Below are 23,256 nucleotides of genomic sequence, written 5' to 3'. Positions count from 1 at the left end.
TATGGTGGCTCTGCCCTGATTTGTACTCAGGCCTATGTCTGGATGACTCAGGTCACATCAGGCACCCACAGTACCAGAAAGACACAGGGTGTTTTGACAGACATCCTGGCTTCAGCAGTGAGTCAGGAGAGCTGGGTAGTTGTCACACATGCCCAGGTTTGTTTTCAGAAGGGGCATTTCAGAGACACATCCCTAGAGCCCGTCTCCTTCTGCCTCCTTCCTACAGGTAGCACCAGGATTGCATACATGGCTTTGAAGTTTATGACTTACATTGTACCTACAAAAGCCAGCTTGCTTGATGGGGAAAGACAAGATATGTCTCTTGCTTGGGATATCTCTTAACACCCCAGGGTCCCCACTAACATAAAAATGCTGCAAAGCCCCAAAGACACACCGTCTGCCTGCTATGTGTATACACCCAACTGAAACTAAAGCCTGGCTCTGGTACAGGTTTTAGAACTGAGGCTGGTGTAAAAGGCTAGCTTGAGTAAGGGAAGCAAGCAGGATTGTTGGCTAGGCTGGCAGGGCCTGTGTGAAGTCTGTTGCTGGCAGTGGCGAAGCCGTCAGCTTTGTTCTTCAGCTGTACTGCTACAAGTGGAGGTCGGGCAGGTACCGGGCTCCCCTAAGTTTGGCCAGGGTCTGGATCCAGTGCACCCTAGTTTGTGTGGGTACCATATCTCCGCTGCTTGAATGCTAGGGCCACAGGTTTGAGTCACACCTCAGTGGACTTGCTCAGACTGACGGCAAGACTGGAAAGTAGTTCGTCACATGGGCTGCAGGGTCAGACTCCTGACCCTGAGTCCCGGGAGCCCAGTTCACACCCGTTTCTTTCGAGGAGACTTTGGTGCTATGTGCTGAGAAGCAGTGTGGCGAGAGCATGAGCTGTCCTGGACCTGGCTCAGGATTTGCTTCTAGCTGGCAGTCTCCTGTTTTCCTCACCTGTCACTTTGGGGAGTCAGGCTAAGTCGGGCAGAGTGGCACACGTCTATAATCCCAGACCCTGAGAGCCAGCCCGGGATAAACAGCAGAAGTGGACGCGAGCCACAAGAACCAAACAAACCCAAGAAGCCAGGGCTACCACAGGCCTGAGTGGCTTCTGTCCCTCACAGAGTGGACCTGCCATTTCATACAATTTACACAGGCTGGGGACTCATCTGTGTGGGACAGTGCCTCAGCAAAAGATGCTTCAGCTAGCGCAGAACTGACCCGAGGTGTTTGCACGCCTGTGCGTCTCCAGGAGCTGGGCTTTGCTTCCACACCAGTGTGAGACCAATGTTGGAGAAGCTGCATCAGGACCTAGGACAGGCCAGCAGTCCCCAGCCCTTGGCACCTGGGTCCTGATGAAATAATTTCCTCATTGTTGTCTTGACAGTCAACGCTAGTGACAAGCGTATGTGTAACAGATGGAGTAGATCGGGGGCCTGGGCTGAGGGCTTAGCCATCCATCCATGCCACAGGGCTCGTGTCCCAACTCTGCCGCCCACCAACTGGGAGCTCGGGCCAAGTTCCCTTGCTTCTTGGAGCTGAAGTTTCCCCTCCCAGGCAGCAGAGAAAGACCTGAGAGGCCCTGATCACCTGTGGGCAGCCGGTGATTCCTGGTGGCTGGAGAGAGTTGATATTTTCTCTAGAGTTTCTTTGTTCTTTAAACTCCTGGGTAGGAGAAATTGCTATCAGCAGACATCCCAGAGATTGCTGCTGGGCCAAACAGTGCTACTGCCCCTGAGCCAGAGCCCTCGCTGCACCCCATACCTCCACCACACTCACCAGACAATGCCTCTGGCTTGGGCACTGTGGCTGCCTTTCCTTCGTTCTTCCCTTAGACACGGAGTAGGGGACCCTGGGGAGGGGATATCAGAACACCACGTGGTTTGAAGCAAGGACAAGGCTGGGGCTCAAGCAGGGAGAATACAGTGCTGAGCTTGGCCTTAGACATACTCAGGTCATCCAGCTGACCCTGGGCAATGTTTGATCCTTGGCTTCATTCCACATTCGTGCCTGTGCAATACCCACGGGACGCCTTGCAGACAGACAGCCGGAATTACCAAGTAGGCAAGGTTGATCAGCACCCTCTGGCCACCTACTCAAGCCTCGCTCTCCTCTGAGAAAATGGAACGATGAGTCAGGCTCCTCAAAATCTTTGCCTTAGCCAGTTGCACGGTGGTTCACACCGGTAGCCCCAGCACTCGGAAACCTGAGGAGAAGGATTGCTACAAGTCAAGAATAGTCGGATAGAGCGAGACCCTGTCTTAAAAAAAAAAAAATCCAGGTGTGTGACGGTACCTTTAATCTCAACACTCAAGAGGCAGAGGCAGATAGATCTCTGTGCATTCAAGGCAGCCTGATCTCTGCATTCATGGGGCAAATCATGCGTGGGTTCAATGAAGAGGCTCAGAAAGGAAGTGTTCTTATGTCTACCCAAAGCAGAGTTTTCACCATGGAGGTGGAAAGGGAGCCACTGTGGCAAGACCCAATGTGAAGATGAGGTATGGGGGGAGGGAGGATGACGCACTATCAGCCCAAGGATGAGTGTGACGGCACGTGTCAAGTGGTGATGGCCAAGTCCGTCGGTCCTGCCTGCCCGCTCTGTTGAGCCTCAGCAAAGAGTATTACTGTAAATTTACCCAGGGGTCTCAGGAATGAGCTTGCCTCACTATGCCAATGTTTGGGGAGATGAAGTGACTTCCGTGAGATCACAATTCAAAAATACCCAACAGAGATTCAGCCCTGGGCAGTGACTTCACTGCCCTGGAGGAACGGCTGTGCTGTGTGGAGGGCAGGGGCTAGGGCTCAGACTATCCTCCAAACTGTATGTGTTGTGGGGGCTTTTGTATACAGTCAGGTGGATGGTTTGTCACTGGCCCACATGGTGCCAGATGGACTGAGCAGCTGGCAGGTGTTCCAGCCAAGAGCTAGCCAGGGAAGCCTGACGGGCATTCACTTACCTAACAAATAGGTCCAGAGAACTGTGCCTCAGGCTGGGCGGGTGTTGCTGCAGCCATGAGCAATGTGGGCACTGTCCCTACTCCAAGGAGCTGTACCTAATCCAAAGAAAAAATGGGGTGCTATGGGATAATGCTCTTGTACACTGTAAAGATTTGTCCCTTGTATTGGTTTAATAAAACACTGACTGACTGGAAGTATAGGAGGGGTGACCAGACTAGGAGAATTCTGGGAAGAGGAAAGGCAGAGACACAGTCACCAGCCAGACACAGAGGAAGCAAGATGAGAATCCCTTACTGAAAAAAGATACCAAGCCATGTAGCTAAACATTGACAAAACTTATGGGTTAATTTAAGCCGTAAGAGCTAAATAATAATAAGCCTGAGCTACTAGGCCAAACAGTTTATAATGAATATAAGCCTCTGTGTATTTCTTTAGGACTGAATGGCTGTGGAACCAGGTGTAGAAACTTCCGTCTACAATGTGGTATTGCGTACTCCGGTCACCAGTGTTCTGTGTCACCCTATTCTGATGCTCACTTAACAGCTGGAAAATCTGAGGTTCAGAAACTGTCACCCTAGTATACCAGGTTCAAACATAGCTGTGCCACACCTCAAAGCCCTCATTGGGACTGAGAAGGCAGAAAAATGGGAGAAGCTTCTAGGCAAAGCTAAAGGGGTGCCCTGTCCCTTGTCTGCAGTTTCTTGCTGATCCCATCCCCTTGCAAAGGTTTCTGGAAGCTGACACAACCACACCTGTGTTGAGAGTTAGAATAGTGAGGACTCTGAGCTCTGGCTTCTTGCAAACTGAGAGAAAGTGACAGGCTATGGGGCAGCAGCTGGCCCCCAGCTCCTAGTCAAAGGGAAGCACCAGACTTGAGGGTGTCGCCACAGTCAGCTATCAACTGCCCACCTGACTATCCAATAAAGTAGCCACATGTTACTTTCTGGTGGGGATACCATCTTAGAAACCTGTCCCCGGCTATGGTATTAGAATATGAACCTCACAGAATGTTCTCACAAAGCTGTGATGTCACTCTCTCTGCCACTGTCATAAATGCGACTCTTCATTGATCGAAACTCCACTGTGCACTGTGAGCAGCATAGCTGTGTAGCCTCGGGCCACTGGCCCCTCCCTCCTTCTTGAAAAAAAAAGTCTGTCTACAATAATCAAAGAATTAGTGTGGAGCCCCTCCCCCAAGCCACCTTGCTTGAACCCAAAGCCCCTGCTCCTCCGTGGCATGCTGGTCCCCAGAGGCTTCCGTCATGACCTTCAGCTGCAGGACTTTGCAACCTAGAAGTCCCCAAATGTTCCTGAACCAAATGTTTGAGCCACTTAAATGAAACCATCTTCCAGGAGAGAAGCTGGCACTGGCTCCTCACCCCACTGGGCACAGCACGGCACAGCACAATGGGGGCCTGGGAAACAAAGTGGCAGAAGGGAAGATTCTAGAACCTGCTCCCTGAGGAGCTGGTGGTGCAGGATGGCAGAGGCTGGAGGGGGTGGACCTGTCACACCATCTCTCTCTGGCTTTAATCTTAAATTTGCATGCTTTAATATGAAATCTAATTGCAGATGCTGAATTATGGTGGGGAGCTCGTCAGGGCTGACTAATTAATTAGTCAGATTTATAAGCATTTGGCTCTTAGAGATCTATGGCCCTGATTTGTCACCTCAAAGCTCTTGGAAATTTTTCCTCCGCTAGTTAGTTCTCATGAGGTGTTGAACATCGCTTTGAGGGACTGATTTGGAGGGGCAGTCTGATCCCCTGAGGTAGTATGGAGACCACAACTCCTTACGAAGCCTTTCCTCCTTGAGATCAGTGAGGGTTTCACCCTGAGAATGTAGAAGTATCAAAAGTGTGTCTCTTATTCTAGGAGGCCATGGCAGGCATTACTAGTAGATTACCAAATTCCCTCTGTAGAATCCGGCCTCCTGGTTCAACCTTCTTCCTTATAACCGGTAATCTACTGGATTATCTTCTCTTTCCCCTCCTGGGGTCAGCCCCTCTCTGCTTACAGCAGAACAGAGAAGGCAACTGGGTCCCAGTTTGCCCTTGCTGACTATGGCATGCTAACCCCATCTCTCCACCTGTCAGTGTGCCCCTTTGTCCAGGATTCAGGATGTAAAGCCATGGATAATAAATATGACAGTTATTTTGTATATTCTTGAGGTCTGGGCCAATAAAAGATGTTGTCGCAGGTCGAGGAGAGAGATAACAGTGTCCTCAACTTCTGGCTAAGATGGAGTGAGGTACCTCAGATGGGATGGGATCACTTCTTTCCTCCTCAGTTGCTCCAGAGTACAAGCCGAGTCTGCATTCCCAGGCTGGACTCCAGCCAGTCAGCTGTGTGTGCATCCTCCCTAGGCCGGTACCTTTGGTGGTTTCAGTAAGAATGGCCCCCACAGGCTCATAGATTTGAATGCTTGGCCACCACGGAGTGGCGCTGTTTGAAAGGATTAAGAGGCACGGCCTTGTTGAAGGAGGTAGGCTGTGATGTTTCAAAAACCCATGCCAAGCCCAGAATCTCTCTTGGTCTGTGGATGCAGATGTAGAACTCTCCGCTATTTCTCCTGCACCATGTCTTCCTGCACGCTGCCATGTTCCCACTATGATGACAATGGACTAAACCTCTGAAACTGTAAGCCAGCCCTAATTAACTCTTTCCTTTCTAAGAATTGTCATGATCGTGGTGCCTCTCCACAGCAGTAGAACTCTAAGATAATATCAGAGGGCACTCATGGGCAGTGGGGATGATCTAGGGTTGGTCATCCTCCAGGGACTAATGTGACTCCAGCTGTCCCAAGGGCACCAGATTCCACTATAGATGGTTGTGAATCACCATGTGGTTGCCTGAAATTGAACTCAAATCCTCTGGAAGAGCAGTCAGTGCTCTTAACCTCTGAGCCACCTCTTCAGTCCCATCTCCCTCCCTTTGGTCTTTCTATTTATTTTTCTTTGGCCGGGGGTCTCATGTAGCCCATGCTAACCTCAAACTTGGTATATAGCCAAGATGGCCTTGTCCTTGAATTCCTGATACTACCACCTCCATCTCCCAAGTCCTGGGATTAGCACACAGCACCACACCCATCTGCTTATCCCATGCTGGGGACCAAACCCAGGGCTCTGTGCATGCTAGACAGCATTCTACCACCTGAGCCTCACGCTCAGGCCTGACTTTCACTTCTTCCCATTCTCCCTTGTCCCTCCTTAAATCTAACGTAAAGCCACTGCAGAACAGTTAGAAAATCCAGACAAAAAAAGGAAATAGTGTTAACCCATGATACTCTCACATAGAGGCTAGCACCGTTAAACACACAGCCTTCCTGTGGTGTATACACGCATATCGATTTCACAGGATTCAAACTGTTCACTGCATAGCATTTTGGAAGAAGTCCCCATACCCACTTACTACGGAGGTCATGACATTTCTTATGGTCCCTTAGTTGAATAGTGCACTCACTGAGTCACCCAGCTGCCTCGTCTTGCATACGAGTGTCCAGGTTTTCATTGCAATGAGCAACACTGCCGAGCAAGACCCTCTGGGCTCCACTGAGACACATCTCCCTCTAAGATGTTAGGGAGGCAGACTTGCAGGCCTGGGACGTGCACTGTCATGAATATTGCCAAATCTCCTCCTAAAACTCATGCCCACCTTCAACTCCCTCCCACACACTGAAGATGCATGCTTTTCTCCCACTGATATGGCCAGGTGGAAAGCCACAGGCTCAAAACTCTCTCCAGCTGCTGGGATACTGCAGCTGAACTCCAAAGGCCATGGAAACAAAAGTTCTCTCGCATCCTCCCCAGCTTAAAGCACCTTGGCAGAAGCCATGGCCAGTCCATGCACCTGGCCACGCGGCATGGCCATCACAGCTGCTAGCCGCCTCCCTGCCCACATGCATGCCTGGCTGTGTCTGCCCAAGGCCTGCAGCTCACACCTCATGGCAGGACAGCGAGCTTGAGTTATAGCAGACCTGATTTCCCTGTACAGCTCCCATGGAGTTAACAGATGTACGCACGTCTGAAGCAGTCAGGCAGCAAGAGGCTTTGGGGCCGATCCTTCCCAATCTGACAGTGTGTAATTGAGGTGAAGCCATAAATTTTATAAACAAGAACAAACACCCCTTTAGCAACATACGTCTGCTCGACCCTTCCAAGGTGATCATAAAGAAAGGCACCTACTAGCTGAGGAGGGATGTGGGCATTCCAGATGGCTGGAGGGGGATCAGAGGGCCTGTGACCTGACATCAGCCATGGGGAGTTGCGTCTAAGACACTGGGAGATGGAGAAGTCGCCTTGCACCCCAGGTCTAGAGTTGGTTCTCTGGGGGCCTTTGTGTCACTTGCAACTGGCACCTATTTCTCATTTTCCTTGGAATGGCTACGTCTGGCTGGGACAAGCAGGGTCCTCTGGGAGCTTTCGATTCTTTCCTCTTCTAGAGAAGCAGTCTGCCTCCCTTAATTACCAGCCGTACCCTAGTAGCTAACTTCCCAAGGCGGCCACCCTGGAGAACATGACAGGCTCTGCGGCCACTACAGCAGGACAGGTATAGTGTGGTCCCCATGCAGAGGTAAGCAGGCTAGAGGAAGAGCCGAGCTCAAATCCCAGAGTGGCCTCTTACTGCATAGTACCAGCCATGGTGCCATTTCCCAGCGCCCCAGCTTAGTCTGTAATCCAAGGATGCTGTTGGCAGCCTGCTGGGGCTGCTGTGGGCAAGGTGCTCTCTCGGGGTTTGTTATGCTGTGAAGGGTTTATTGACATTTATTGTTTGTGTGTGTGTTTATGTGCACACATGTACTGTGTATGCATAGAAACCAAGAGGACAACTCGTAGGAGCTTGTTCTCTCCTTCCAGCATGCGGACTCCAGGTGTCAAACTCAGAATATCAGTTCCGTGGCAAATGGCCTTACCTGCTGAGCCATCTCTCCAGTCCAGGGTGTGAGGGTTTGCAAAGCTTTGTACATGGCCTGATTGGTGACACATACCTGGGATTCCAGCACTCAGAGAACCAAGGCAGGGAAATAATAAGTTTGAGGTCAGCTGGCTCTGTGGCAAAACCCCATCTCAAAGCCTGGCACCACACCCAGGGCTCAGAATGGCTTTGAAGAGGACAAAGCTACTCAGCCTTAATGGCTACACCGACAAGGCCAGTGGAGTCAGCCTCGAATCTCAGCAAGCTGCTGTTATCCAGCGTGCCAGGCACAGTGGTACACCCCACTCATCCACCAGCGCCCCAGAGCAGAAGGGGCCCCCAGGTGCGAGGATCACAAGCTCCAGGCCAGCCTAGGCTACACTGTAGCTAAAGGAATTGTTCAAGGTGACAAAGCTGGAATTTGAATTCAAGTATCAGCTAGCATTTGCCAGGGCCCTGGCGAACACTTCCTAAGTACGCATGCTCTCCCAGTGGCCACAGAGCCCCAAGACTGTCGTCGTTTTACCAGTGAGAAGGCAAGGATGAAGAAATGACCAGTGTCCAGGGTTCAGAGGCTAGCAAGTGACAGGCCTGTTCTCGGCATCTAGGCCAGCATGGAGCTGTGTGCCTATCAGTCATTCACTGTCCCTCCAGGTTCTGCAGACATCCAAGGCTCCCAGGAGGCCCCGTCTCTAGCTCCAGGCATGCCTTCTCACCTTCAAGGTTGGGGGCTCCGTGAAACCCTAAGTGGCTGCTGGAGGAAGGTACGCCATGGATCCACACTTAGCTTTTGAAGAGGGTGCTGTTATTTTTTTTTTTTAATTATTATTTTTGAGACAGGGTCTTGCTATGTTGCCCAGGCTGGTCTTAAACTCCCAGGTTGTTCAGACAGTCCACCTGCCTCAGCCTTCCATGTAGTTGGGACAACAGGCATGTGCCACAGTGCCCAGCTTGCCTGGGAATCTTACCTTGGGGTTACATGGACTTTCAGGATGCATGCAAACTTGGCTATAACCTAGAAAGAATGTGTACACCACTCTAAAGAGAGTGTGTGCACAGCTTTCTCCAGGATTCCAAAGCAATCAAAGATGGCTTTGGGAGTTCTGATTCTATAACATATACGACTCTGAAACCCTTCCCCAAACCCTTCTGCCCTGCCTGGAAAAAATGCCATCTTCCAGGAGGGGCTCCAAGATCAATCCTAGGCCATGACAGCAGAAGCCACACCCTCCACAAGGACCCCAACGGCAAATTTATTCCTTTTGGTGATCAATACAGGACCAGCTTGGGTATAGCACTGCCAGCAGGATCCTCGAACCCCATCTGGGGAGAGAGATGAGCCACAAATCCTTCCAGGCATTGATTTATGTAGCATTCATGCGGAATTTATTATACAAAGAATTTTATTCAATTAAACTTGAAATGCGTCTGGATTCTTAAAGGTTCAGTCATGATCACTGGGACAGAGGGATCATAAAACTGGATGGGCTGTCAGGAGGTGCTCGGGAGGAGGTAAGGGTGACATTGCAGCTGACAGGGGACTCGGAACTGGGGACATTTATCACTGGGATGTGCTACAAGTTCAGGCTCAGGAAATTACTCAGTGAGAAATGCACACTAACAATAGCCATGAAATATCAGTTAGGGGAAACTCGGCTGAGCAACACGACCACAGATCTATTAGAGCCTGACACCGCTGTGATTAAAATGACTGCTGAGTGCTGGTGGTTTGGGGGTGGGGGGGTCATGAGACCCCTAGGCCAGTTCTGAGCCTCAGTTTCCCTTCCTGCAGAAATGTGACCCCACTCCCAGTGCGGAGGTCCAGTGTGAGGAGCCTGGGGCCCCTCTGTAGCACTGGCAGGCACCACTGAGGAGGGAGGGGGGGCACCTCTGCTAAGGAAGGTGAATACTGTCCCAAACTAGAGCCATCTTCACGGGTGTGAGCTATGAGGTGGCAAAAAATGGGCAATATCATAAAATCCACTGGACTGTCCATTTTAGAAAAAAATTTCTGGTAGGTGGCATTGTATCTCAATGAAACGGCTATTGGCAAAATATTGACAAAATTTTTTAAAAAGATAGGGAGCCTCCTGCAATCTTTTCGAGGAGGTATGCAAGTAGAGAGAGGTTGGTGATAAATGGGTACAATTTAAAGCAACAGTTCGGCAGCTGTGCCAGCGCACAGTGGGAATTGCCCCATGAGGACTGGGGGCAGTGTGCAAAAGGCTAGGCAATGCCTGGAGCCTGAACACTGAGATCTACCATGAGTGCCGCCCAAGATTGTTGAAGGCATAGGCTAGGGGTCTAGGCTGCTATTTCCTTGAGTTCAGCCTGTCTTTTTAGGAGAGGTGGTTGTAGGCGGAGTACAGGGCTGCTGCAAGCTCTTGGAACACGACGTCCCCCCAGGCCCAGAACACGACGCTCAAGCACCATTAGCACACACAGCACCAACTCCATATCTGATCTGTGCCTCACTATGGTGGCTGCAGTGGCATTGGATGGGACTGCCTCCCAGGGAGGTATTCTTCCTTCCCAGGCATCTGCTCTTTAAAGAACCCAGAAGATAGATGTATGTGTAGCTGCCAACCTGAAACAGCAGCAGGAAGGTGGGAGGGAGGGCACTCAGCTGAAGTCAAATGCTTGCTGACTGACCAACAAGGAAGGCAGCTAGAGGCCAGTCCACCCACACCTAGCATGGAAGCCAAGCAGGTGCATAGTGGAGAGCGCTGAGCTGATCCAGCATCCCTGACCTGTGCTTCCGCAGTCACTACCTACCAGCAGGCGTGGAATCCGTAAGTTCTCAGGGCCGCCTTCAGCCCTTCACAAATATCCCTCTTCTCAAGGGCACAGCGCCACTGGCAATGTCGTTTCATAGTGAGGAGCAGCAGCGGTGACAAGTGGAATAAAACACAGTGTGGGGTGGCTCACAGGAGGAGTCACCAGCCCAGTGCGACAGCAGAGGCCTCAGTGCTAGCCTGGAGACGGGGAGGGCTGCCCACCTCCTGCCCTATGGAGAGGACTCCAAGCCGCACCCCGGTAGACCTGCAGCTGTCATTCCCCTACACTGGCAGTGATGGGTGGCTCAGAGGTGACCACACTCAGGTCTGCCTGCCTTCCCCTTTATAAACGTGACATTTAAAGCCCCATTGGCACTGGTAACTTCCAGGGGACTCTGGTACATTCCAAATCCTTGAGAAGCCTGAGTTGGCAGCAGCATCTCTTTCTCTCTTATATACACTCCCCCCAAGTGTGAGGTTCAAACCTTCCCTGTGTTAAGTCCCAATGCTGAATGACCCCTTCTCTTCGTAGCCTTCAGTGTTCCTTTCCTTCCAGCAGTATGGAGCTCAGTCCCACGTGCTCAAGCACAGCCCGGGGAAGCCAGCAGGAGTCTGAGAGGGGTGTGAGGCGGCCCCAAGTCTACCTCAGCCCCACTTCCATTCTCTCCAGACGGGCCTCCGAGGCTCGCTCACCATTTCCACATGTCTCAGACATCACGCTTCTTGTATATTTTCTCTTGGCTACCCTCCTTCATGGCCGCATATCTGGCTACAGTGAAGAGGTAATCGCTGAGTCTGAGGGACACAAACAAGCAACAGGACGGGTGTGAGAGACTGGCACCAGCTGGCTCACGCCTAGCTGGTCTTCAAGCAGGAAAGGTGAGGCTCGTACCCCCGGGAGCACCCTGTGGTATGATGGACGGCGGGGCTCGAGCGCTCCTGGAGTGCTCCTGTGGGCACAGGCTATTGCCCACCCTCAGCTGCAAGGGTGGAGCCTAGAAACGCTGGCTACTTGAGCTGCTTCTCCATTTCCTGTGACAGGGATGTGACATCTGGGATTCAGGGGAGCTTTACAGACCAGGAGTCTGCAGGTCAGCCCCAATCCCAGACAGGATCAGGAGTCGCATTTTGCATAAAGAGGCCTTAGGTGAGTCTTATTCTTTATGGCTAGGGCTCTCCCGTGCATGCAGAGTGGCCAGTGGCACCAGAACTAGACACAACCACCCAGACTGTCTCTAGACACTAATGCCCCACTTGAGAATCAGCGGCCTGGAGGAGTCTCATGATCAAAGTCTGGATCCCTAGCTCTTCCACAGACCCAGAAGTGATGGGCTCGGGACAAGAGGCCTTCTATAGGGAAGGGACAGAGACTACCAGGTGATGCTACACCTCGAGGTACTTACAGGGCTCTGCCTCAGCCCCTGGAGGCTAACAGCTAGCTTTTGCCACTCTCCCCTCCATGCCTGCTGTTCCCCTCCTCCCCTTCCTCCCATCTGGTGCACCACTGCTAACTCCTGGGGCCCACTGCTGGCTAGCAGGACCATGGGACTCTACACTGCCCTTCTGAACCTTGTGTTCCTAGGGCAAGGATATGCTGCTTTCTTGGTGACTCATGGGAACCTGCAGGGAGGGGATGACCTGCCCCGACACAAACAACACTGGACATCCAGTGGGTCTTCTGAGTTAAAAAGGAGCTTCACTCAGTCTGGGTGACATCCCACCCAAGAGGCAGGGAACCTGTGAGGATCCAAGAAGTCTACATCTGGGGGAGGTGGGGGTAACACGGGACATCCCATCGCCAGGCATTATGAGGTCACTGTCTGCATGACTAGGCAACTCCTGGGTGCAGCCCCCACCTTCCTCAAGTCCTCTGCTGGCCCATGTCTGAGCCCGAGGTACAGCTGCAGTGCTGACCACAGGGCAGGGCACTGCTGGATTTCCTGGCTCATGGCACTGGGGCCTGAGCTCAGCACGGTTGTGCGCCACCTAGGGCATTCAGGTAGAGATGCTGGCGTGACAGGCTTCCTGCCGGTTACCATCAAGGCCCTGGGCATCAGTCTCCATGAAGAGACCCAGAGAGCAGCCTGCCCCTGTAATTTAGGTTTGCCTCTGTTGGCTCTTAAAGGCATTTCCTAACCAGAGCCTTACCTCACAGAGTGGGACAGGGCTGGCCTGCAGACAGCACACTCACAAACACACATGCTGGGGGTGGGAGGAGGAGAGAAGAGGGAGCAAGGGAGGGAATGAGGAAGAGGTGTTGGCCTTAGCTGTGGATGCTCTTAGGGTTCACAAGCATGCCTGGAGGTTCAGAGACCCGCCATTCTCCACTTCAGCACCTGTTTAAGAACTTCGCCACATTTGCATCCGTTTCTCCCATTTGGACAAGTGGCACTACACTGTAAAGAGAATACATGGACAGTCGGGCTCCACGGCCAGGCTCAGCACATGGGAGCCGGGGCACGGACGCAGTCGGGTTCCACGGCCAGGCTCAGCACACGGGAGCCGGGGCATGAACGCAGTTGGGCTCCACGGCCAGGCTCAGGACACGGGAGCCGGGGCACGGACGCAGTCGGGCTCCACGGCCAGGCTCAGCACATGGGAGCCGGGGCACGGACAGTCAGGCTCCACGGCCAGGCTCAACACACAGGAGCCAGGACATGGAGCACCACTTGACCTCACCACTTACACTAACCCTGACAACTATGATGCAGATATGAAACTCCACCATTACCTCAGTTGACCCCTTCCCTTGGACATACATGATGTGGCCTGGCCAGTGAAGGAGGTGGCACAGCAGGTAAGTCCGAGAGTAGGCTGGCCAATAGTCCAGTCTGCTGGCCTTTGTGCCAACAAGCATGGTCTAGGCTCCTACGTGGGCAGAGCTACCAGCCTCTAGTCTTCAAAAGAAGATTTATCTGGGCATTAGTTCCCAAAGAGCTACTGTTCTAACTTGTAATTCTAAATGCCTGGGGTTTCATGCCAGTCTGTATGCATACACTTGGGACAGTGTGCCTACTGGATACCATGGCGTGATAACATCCCACTCGACTCCCCCACACATACACACACTACGTGATCCCTGTTGGTACTCTCCCCTGAGCCAGCCTGGGGTGTTTGGGCCCTATCCAAGATGATGTAGTTGGCCAGTGCCTCAGAAGTCTCATGTCTAGGCAGGCCTGGAGGCACCTCCCACTCAGCATGGTTACTTCACCTAGGTAACCATCTGTCCTGAGAGCATCCTGGCGGGTCATTGGCAGGTCACTGCCGTGGCTGGGGCCTGTCTGCCACACAGAGGATGCAACACCAGCTCAGTCTTGTGCTGGGCCTATAGGCCACTCCCTCTGCTCGCTACTGTAAGCCCCGGTGATATGGGTGACTTTGTACAAAGCACTGTTTTTCTCTTGAGGCCCAAGCTTTTTTTGTTGCCCAAGATGCATCTGGGAATGTCTAGGTCTATGAGCCTTTTGTGAAGGACAAAACTCTTGTGATATGGGAGACTGTGGAAGGGTGGCCCCAGCCACAGAACCTGTCGGGAGGCCCTGCTAACTTAGCTGCCCCTGACTCCTGGGGAGGGGAGCACTGTGAGGACCCTCTTGAGACCATGAACACTCTGAGTCTGGAGATGAGGCAAGGCAGGAGGTGGCTAGACTATGGACAGCTTCTACCTGGGTCCTCCCTAACCACAGGGCCCCTACGGTCCTTTCTGCCTAATTCCAGAAGGGTCCTTTCATGTTATTCTCCCTGTGCCCCCCATAGCCTGGAATATGTCACTGGCTTCTTGTGAATCTCAGGAGGAGGGAAAACTCTGCTTGTCTTTGAGCAGTATGCAGTCACCTATCACAGTCCCCTGTGACAAGGGACTCAGGAAATGACATGATGAAGTCACCTGGGGAAGGGTCGGATGGCACAGATATGAGGCTCCTGCATTGGCCTCGGGATTCTTACCGTCGCTCAGCTCGTCGGCACACGGCCCGGCAGAAGTGCAGGGCTGAGCTGCTCTTGCCTCCAGACTGAAAGAGAAAGTGAGCATTGGCCAGCATTGCTCCACACTGGACAGTCTTCTGCCTCCCAGAGCCCTACCAGACACACCTCTGGGGTGGCTCTCAAGTGGACAGGAAAAGGAGTGGGGTGCTGGGGGTGGCTTCGTTGTGGTAAAAGTCAAAGTTTAAAGTAATGGCAAGCCCACGTGTTTCTGTTACTACACCCACCCTGGCCACCCCAGGTTGAGCCCCCCAATACCTACAGGTAGAATGAAAGCCGTGAGTGGGGGAAGCTGGCTGGAGTACTTGTCAATCCACTGTTCTAGCTCCATGATAGGCCCTTCCTCGAAGGCCGTGTGTTCTGAAGAGTCAGGGGCAGAAAGGCCTCCTGTAAGCATGTCATTAGTACATTCGGGAAACACCCCTTCCCTTCTGCATGGTATCCTGCCAACGGTTCCTATCAGCTTTGAAGCTAACGACTTTCCCAAGGCAGAGAACAAGTTGTCTGCCCTGCCAGAGAGCCCGGGGACCTACACTAAGGGGCGGTCCCTACCCCAGAACACCAAGAATTCTCTGAGCAGGGCTAGGAATTACTTAAGTGAGCCTCCCTGGCTGAGGATCGTGGAGTAGCCAGGGCAGAGCCAACATCCTGCAACGTGCACTGGATCTGGGGAACAGGAGGAGAGAGAAAAGGTCATCAGTAGCAGGCTGGGTGGAAATTGTGCAACCGTACTGCACTATTGCATGTGCAGAGGAGCCACAGAGCGTGCCAGCGCCATGTGCCACAAAGTGTACCAGCAGAGCCTATGAGAGGAACGTGCCAGCAGAGTGTGCACACTAGGCAGTGAGGAGCTAACAGAACTTCTGAATTCACATCCAAAGGCAAACTGTCCAAACTAAGCACCGTGAGGCCTCCTGAGGGGAATTTGAGGGAGTAAAGTTCTGCTAAGTGCTACCCAAGAGACACCTTCTTGGTCTGATCTCTGGCTCCCATGTACCTGCCTTCTTTCTCTACGCTGACAGTTCTGGAGTTATAATTCAATGAACAAAGTGACAAATGTGAAGGACAGGATGTGGAAGGCAGTGGCCAGCAGGACAGGAGGACTCTGGAAGGACTCCTGTGCTCCTAAGTCCCCAGGCAGACTACAGTGATGCCTGGGAGACAGCAGCAAGGGTCTAGAGAGATGCTGCTGGTGCCTTGGCTGGCGGGTCTGTTGGAACTCAACTGCAACACTACCAAGCACACTCCACCTGGCTGAGACTTACATCTGGGCTCCCAAGCATGCTGTTCTTCAGCCTGGGCTGTGGCCACTGGCATTGGTTGTTCTCTGCCAAGATGCTGTCCCTGTGAATGTGGGGTACTGACACCAGCAGCTTTCCCGCTGCTAGATGTGACATGCACCTCTGGAGAGCAGAGCCGCCCTTTACACAGCACCCCTCACCTCACAAAGGATTACGTGTCCTTACTTCAGAAATGAGGACAGAGATGGGGGCTGGAGAGACGGCTCAGTGGTTAAGAGCATTGCCTGCTCTTCCAAAGGTCCTGAGTTCAATTCCCAGCAACCACATGGTGGCTCACAACCATCTGTAAAGAGGTCTGGCGCCCTCTTCTGGCCTTCAGACAAACACACAGACAGAATATTATATACACAATAAATAAATATTTAAAAAAAAAAAAAGAAATGAGGACAGAACAGTTCTCAGAAGTAACTAGCTACCGTGGCGCAAAGAGGCAACGGGCAGAGGAGGAAGCCAGCGACACCCAAGTCGTGGGGACAAAAAGCCAATGTAGGCTAAAATGATGTAACTTACTTTCTGAAGTTCTTCGGCAAATGTGTGGCCTTTTTCTGTGATCACCTCCATGGCAAACCTAAGAGGAGAAGGAAAAATTAGCCCGTAACAGAATGCTGTGGGGCCGTAAGATACCGTGACCCACAGTGACCATGGTAGTCTTTCTTGTTGACAAAGAGAACACCAGGTAGACAGGGGCATTTGCTTCCTAGAGTGCCTTTATTGTGTTCTTTCTCCCCAGTCAGCTCAGCTGTTCCTCTCTGCCCTTGCCCAGGCCGGTCCTGTTGATACGGTAGGGAGCAGGGGACCTGGGGCCTGTCCAGTAGGAGATAAACACGTGTGCCGTGCACCACAGTGCCGAGGTTAAGAACCTTGACGAGGAGTGAAGAGGAAGGTGGGACCCTGAAGGATGAACAGGAGTTCCGTGGTAAAGTAGGACAGACGAAGAGACAACTCCCCAGACATAGGTCAAAGACGCTGCACTCCCCTCTTGTACCCCACAAGGCCTGGCAGGGGACAGATGATGGCACATGGGAAGGATTCCTGGCAGAGAGACTCTCAAAGGGACAATCCTCAAAGATGCAAGCAGAGATACAGGAACCGATGACTGACGGTGAAGAGTGGAAAGCACAGAAGCCTGGAAAGCAAGGGAGGGGACGCTAGTGCATTCCGAACTCAGAGGGTGAGCAGCAGGACCCACACAGCACAGGAGAGCCTGCCAGGGCCACGCTCGGGTAGTAAACAGTGTGTCCACAATCCCAGGTTGTCCTTCGCACACTTCCTCTCTGCCCACTGCTGCCTCCCATCGCTGGGCCCTCGTGGAAGCGAAGACCAGGACATCGGGAGTAGGGTTGGCAGTTCCTCTGGTCGAACACCCTCCCAGGCAGAGGCCAGAGGGCAGGAAAAGGAGCAGCGGGTGAACAGCAAACAATCATCTTCCAATCAGAACAGAGCACGCACTGGGTCCGTTCCTAACATCTGTCTCCCTCTGGATGACAAGGAAAGGCTATGCTGGCTGGGGCACATCTGTCATCACTGTCCACTCCACTCCTGGCATCTGGCAGCCGTGAGCCTGAGAGTTCCCGGGGCAACGATAAAGGTAAGTGTAAACAGCAGTCAGGGAGATGCAGATTTATCACATTAATTCATAAGAACAGAGGGAAAAGACTACCATGGCCATTTCACAGAACAGAAAACTGAGGTTCAGAACAAGGGTGTCTGGTCTGACCTGAAGTCACACAGCTACTAAGGGATGTTACAGAATCTGAACACAGATCTTCCTGATCCCCACGTCTGTGACCACAGGGCCAGGCAGAGCTCGAGGAGCAGCACTCAGGCCTATCCGTGTTCACACCCCAGTGTGGCCGAGCACGCCCACCATGTGGTCATCCACGTGCATTTGGCTTTTCCCACAGTACCAGGATGTGACTGGTTCTGACCAGGGCAATGGGAAGGAGCGGTCACACAGGAAGTTTCAGGAGCCGGCACGAGCCTCACCTACCAGGACCTGTACCGCCCCAGACAGGTGTCTCATCATCAGGGTTCCACAGAGGCCATATTTGGCAGCGGTGCAGCCAGCATGCAATGGCTGGAAGTGAGGGTGGGGAAACAATCCTTCAGTGTGATAGGCAGTCGGGATTGGGAGCGGAGGACGGGAATCATTGAGCAAGGCTTCTAACCCCTGGCTCACTTTAAAATCCGTTCACAACGGGGCCACCTCTGATGCACTGACGATCACCTGACCTCACCTCTGTCCCCCACAGCCTGTCTCCTGACACACGTGTGCTCCAAGTGACAGAACCAGGGATGGTGACAAGAAGGGACCGCCCTGTGTTGACAGAGGGATAGACCTGTACCCTGCAGACCCATGGAACTGACCAGCCTGTGCTAACAGCTCATACAGATTCATCCAGGCAACCTTCCAGACCTCCAGGACCTGGGAGAATGTCACAATGATGACAGTCACCAATGCCACAGGTTAATTTCACATCAAGGCCCATCCTTGCCCCCCTTACCCAATAGCTGAACTTAGTTCATCTGTAGTTCCCAAAGCCTCAAATACTTGGTCATCTTTAGGTCTCCGCTCTCCTGTGAAGGTGCTGGAAAACCCTGGGGAGGATATTTAGCACATTTAGAATTGGGGGTTGTCTGAAGGGAGGGGCAGGAGTTGCCAAGGGATGGTTCAGTGGTTAAGAGCACTTGCTGTTCTTGCCAAGGACCCAGATTCAGGTCCCAGCACTCATGTGGTGGCTTACAACCATCTGTAATTCTAGTTCCAGGATCTGATGCTCTCTTCTGGACTTCTCAGGCAACAGACATGCACATGGTACATAGACATACATGTAGACAAACACTCGTACACATGAAATAAAAATAACAAATGAATCTTATCAAAAACAGATTTTTCCCCTGATACACTTAAAATATTTATTTTATTTCACGTGTATGGGTGTTTTATCTGCATGTATGTCTACGGACCATGTGCATTAAGTGTCCTTTTGATCACTACCACCAAAGGTGTCCCCACTACTTCGCTGGCATGCTTTTAATTTAGACTAGGAGCCACAAATGAAGCCTCCTGTTTAAGAAGTAAAGCACCTGTGGTATCTTGCTGTCTCTCTGTCATTCAGCCTGGACCTCAGCGTACGTCACAGCTCCGGCCTAGTACCAGAAGCATGGCTTTGATGTTGGTTAGCCTCTCAGTCCACTGCAATGTTGTCATGCACAAATGACTCCACAGAGCACCACAGATATCCACACCGTAGCTGTGACAAACCACTCTCCACAAATCAAAGGAACCGTGCCAGAACTGAAGTCACATAGCTCTCTGGGCTAAGGATAGTGACGGCTACATCTTTCTGTCACAGTCCCACCATCTCCCTGTCTCTCCTACCTTCCAAGCTGCTTCCTGACACTTCAGATCTGGAACAAAGCAGAGCAAAGCTCCACTTCCTTGGCCCCAGCCCTGTGTCAGCACACCCTTCACCTTATGTAAAGTCCTGTCCAGCGCTACTGCAAGACTCCATGTGCCAAGTGCCCTATCTGTGACTGACTGGAGGCTGTCCCCGGACCTTTCTGGTGGAAAGCACTAACACCACCAACTGACATCTGTCACTGCTACGCATGGTTTCTTTTCTGTTGTTACAGTAACGTACTTGTGATACTTACATTCCGACTTCTTGTTTCCCTGCAGCTCAGAGGCGGGAAGCACACCTTACACACTGGCATACTCCGGCATGAAGGACATGCCCCAAGCACAGTGGCTGTTGACAATCTGCATGGTCTTAAGTTTCAGAAAATGGTGCCACAGCGGTCTGTTTCCCTGTTACGCTACACCTGGCATTGATTAAAATATTGAAGCGCCGGGCGGTGGTGGCACACGCCTTCAATCCCAGCACTTGGAAGGAGAGGCAGGAGGATCTCTGTAAGTTTGAGGCCAGCCTGGTCTACAGAGTGAGTTCCAGGACAGCCAAGGGCTACACAGAGAAACCCTGTGTCAAAAAACAAAGCAAAACATTGAAGCAACGAAATGTTTGTTTTGAAAAAAAAAATAGAAGAAAAGTACGTGAACTTTGTGTATTTCTCTCTCCCACAGTTTAACCTGTCAAAGCTACCAGTCAAAGATTAACTCTTTCAGGACTAGTGAGACAGCTCAGCTGGTAAAGGGGCCTGCTGCCAAGCCTGATGATCCGAGTTTATGCCCAGGAACTACAGGGTGGAAGGAAAGAACCAACGCCTGAAAGTTGTTCTCTGACTTCAAGTGCATTGTGGCACAGGCACTCAGACACACCCCAAAAATAAATTATAACTAAAAACCAAAATCCAAAGAGATAACCTCTCAGACATATCTGAGTCCCCTTCCATAAGCTTTTTTTTTTTTTTCCATTTCTTTAGAGACAAGGTCTCACTGTGTAGCCCTGGCTGGCCTAGAACTTGCTATGTAGCCAGGTATACAAACACACACCCACAATACACACACAATTTCTTCTTCTTCTCTTTAGAGACACAGTCTCACTCTGTAGCCCAGGCTGGCCTTGAGCTTACAGTGATCCTCCTGCCTCTGCATCCAGCGTCCCAAGATTACATGTCTATACCACCATACCTACAGTTAAACTTTTAATCCAAGTGAACTAAAAGATATTTTAAAAAATTTTTAATTTGTTTTAATTGTGTGGGGGTGGGGATGGTGCCCAGAGGTCAGAGGCAATGGATCCCTCTAGAGTTAAGATTATAGGAAAGTGCTGGGAACCACACCCTCTGGAAGAGTAGTACAGGCTCTTAACCACCGAACCATCCCTCCCACCCCATGACTCAGAGTTTTTAGATTGTGCCACACTGGTTTTGCTTATTTGTTTATCTTTTTTTTTTTCTTTCAGTTCTGGGGTTGAACCTAGCGCCTCCAGCACTTGATCACTGATTGGGCCACACTGTTTTTTTTGTTCATTTGGCCTTTTTTTTTCCCCCAGTTCTGGGGTTGAACCTAGGGTCTCCAGGATACTAAATAAGCACTCTATCACTGAGCTACACTTCCAGTCCCACAACTTGCCTTCCCTTTAGTTCAAGACAGGGTTTAGTTACGTAGCCTAAGCTGGCCGGGAGACTGACATGTCACCCTAGCTGGTCTTGAACTCGTGACTCTCCTATCTCAGCCTCCCGAGTGTTGGCATTACAAGCGTGCACTATTCCCAGCTTCTTTACAACTTGATAATAGTTTGAACACTTAATAATAGTTTGTGCATTTTTCATGTCACATGGCTACCACGAGGAGAGAAGAACTTTAAAGTGATGCCTGCTGTATGTCTTGCCGCGTTTCTCACCCATCGTCACCCTACCTTTGTCTCCTGTTTTGGTATAAATCTTGGGGATCTTGGGTGTCTTCGAGGATGACTGCACCCTAATGAGAAAGAGACGTCAAGACATGGTAAGGGGGGTGGCTTGCAGGGAGCACCTCACTCAGCTTGCTAGCTGCAACCTCAGCGACAGCATTCAGCCCCCTTCTCAATGGCGATCTTCCGTCAACCGTTTTCCCTGCCATCCCTTCTAGACAATACCTACACAGTAACTGCTGTAGTGCACTGTCCAATGAAGTGACTGACAAATATTTGCTGGAGGAGCTAACCCACCACTCCACATGGCCCTAGCTCCACAGTGAACTAAAGCTACTAGCTCCTGGAATTACCCTTCAGCTTCTCCCACACCCCCAAAGTTAGCCATTAACTTCTTTGTAGAAATGGTAGCCCACAAAGATTCACCTCCCTGGGTCTCCAGGAAGAGGCAGGGCTGGGATTTATGCTCAGGACTGTTCTACTCTAAGCGTGACTCGGGTCACTACCGTCCCCAAACTCTTGCCCCTAGTCCACCCTAACTCCACTTCTCTATCACAAAGTTACGGCTTCGTGGGGAAAGAAAACTGAGGCACTTGCGTTTTCAAAGGGTTCAAGTGTCTCACATACACACACACACACACACACACACACACAATTAAAAACACTGGCAAAATGGAATTTGAAAAAAATGTATTATCACTTTTTTTTTTCTTTTTTTCTTTTTTTTTTTTTTTCGAGACAGGGTTTCTGTAGCTTTGGAGCCTGTCCTGGAACTAGCTCTTGTAGACCAGGCTGGTCTCGAACTCACAGAGATCTCCCTGCCTCTGCCTCCTGAGTGCTGGGATTAAAGGCATGCGCTACTACTGCCTGGCATGTATTTTCACTTTTTAAAAAAATATTTATTTATTTATTTATTTATTATTTATTATGTATACAATATTCTGTCTGTGTCTATGCCTGCAGGCCAGAAGAGGGCACCAGACCCCATTACAGATGGTTGTGAGCCACCATGTGGTTGCTGGGAATTGAACTCAGGACCTTTGGAAGAGCAGGCAATGCTCTTAACCTCTGAGCCATCTCTCCAGCCCCGTATTTTCACTTTTTAAATTTGTTTATTTTTGATGCCTGCAATTGGAGCCCAGGCTTTGGACATGATAGACAAACGTTCTCTCACTGGGCCACATCCCCAGTCCTTGCTTTCCCTCAAGACACTGCCATTTTTAAATCGCAGCCATAACTTAAATATGTAGTTTACAATTAAAATGTTATCTTACAAGGTTATTCAAAAGTCAGAGAACTGGGCAGGAAACACTGACTATAAGTTCATGGTAGTCTGCAGGTTCTAAGGTCCCAGAAGTCTACGGTACAAGTTTCAAAGTGCTACTACGTCTTTCTTAGAAGATGTCTGGAGTCCTAATACTAATCCGAACAAGCCGCTTTGGACACTGGGTAAAATCCGAATAGAGGGCCCTGATGGCCCGCACCGACATGCCCAGCCCTGACTGGCCACAGCTGGACTGCATTAGAACTTGTGCCAAGAAATTCTGGTCTCTGACGCCATGCTGCCCCGGTGACGTCACCAGTGTGACGTACCCACGGAGCCAATACAACTACCCCCACCCCCGCAAGTGTTGGAGTTGACACTCACCTGTTCCCGTCTTCCTCGCCCTGAGAGCTGCGGCTCTGAAAACGGGGACACAGCAGCCTGCAGGCGCCGAGATGCCCGCGCAGGCCAAGGCGGCCCCCAAACACCCACAGAGCCATGCGTGGGACGAGTCCAGGGCTGACCCCGCGAGGCCTCTGTCCACGCTCGGGGATGACTCCGCCCCGCAGCTGGCCGCGCCACCTCTCAATTGCCGTCTCCTATTGGTCTGCGGCACTCGCACCAGGGCGGGGCACTCCCCGGGGCTTGTTTCCCATTGGATTACGGAAAGAGTAAGGCGGGGAAACCTCGGCATGTTTGAAATTCCCATTGGTCAATATTCGATCCAATCCGTAAAGGGATCCTCGGTTCGAGCTCTCTGAT

The 23,256-nt window shown here is 51.4% G+C and overlaps 1 protein-coding gene across 2 annotated transcripts; it reads right to left on the bottom strand.

Moving 5' to 3' along the window:
* Nucleotides 1–9,241: 9,241 nt before the first annotated feature.
* Mmab (metabolism of cobalamin associated B) lies at nucleotides 9,242–23,044 on the bottom strand. Of its 2 annotated transcripts, none has more exons than XM_057765141.1 (9): nucleotides 22,879–23,044; nucleotides 21,237–21,298; nucleotides 18,420–18,513; nucleotides 16,426–16,483; nucleotides 15,208–15,280; nucleotides 14,877–14,974; nucleotides 14,579–14,643; nucleotides 12,932–13,029; nucleotides 9,242–11,428 (listed from the first exon to the last, which is right to left on the bottom strand). In XM_057765141.1, exons 1-8 carry the CDS (start codon nucleotides 22,992–22,994, stop codon nucleotides 12,963–12,965), a joined length of 633 nt encoding a protein of 210 aa, XP_057621124.1. In that variant the 5' UTR covers nucleotides 22,995–23,044; the 3' UTR covers nucleotides 9,242–11,428; nucleotides 12,932–12,962. The 2 variants fall into 2 exon arrangements, with proteins under 2 accessions (XP_057621124.1, XP_057621123.1); XM_057765140.1 differs by having other exon boundaries at nucleotides 12,970–13,029.
* Nucleotides 23,045–23,256: the final 212 nt, after the last annotated feature.

This window comes from Chionomys nivalis, chromosome 3 (genome assembly GCF_950005125.1).
Source record: "Chionomys nivalis chromosome 3, mChiNiv1.1, whole genome shotgun sequence".
Taxonomy (NCBI): domain Eukaryota; kingdom Metazoa; phylum Chordata; class Mammalia; order Rodentia; family Cricetidae; genus Chionomys; species Chionomys nivalis.
Note: the sequence above shows the minus strand (reverse complement) of the source record. Positions and strands in the feature narration are given on the sequence as shown.

Bases quoted from the DNA above. Each gene is read 5' to 3' on its own strand.
- Mmab (XM_057765140.1), bottom strand. From the start codon at position 22,994: ATGGCTCTGTGGGTGTTTGGGGGCCGCCTTGGCCTGCGCGGGCATCTC. The intron at 21,299-22,878 runs GTGAGTGTCAAC...CTTTCTCATTAG, and splicing joins GGCGAGGAAGACGGGAACAG to GGTGCAGTCATCCTCGAAGA. The intron at 16,484-18,419 runs GTAAGGGGGGCA...TTCTCCTCTTAG, and splicing joins GAACTAAGTTCAGCTATTGG to GTTTGCCATGGAGGTGATCA.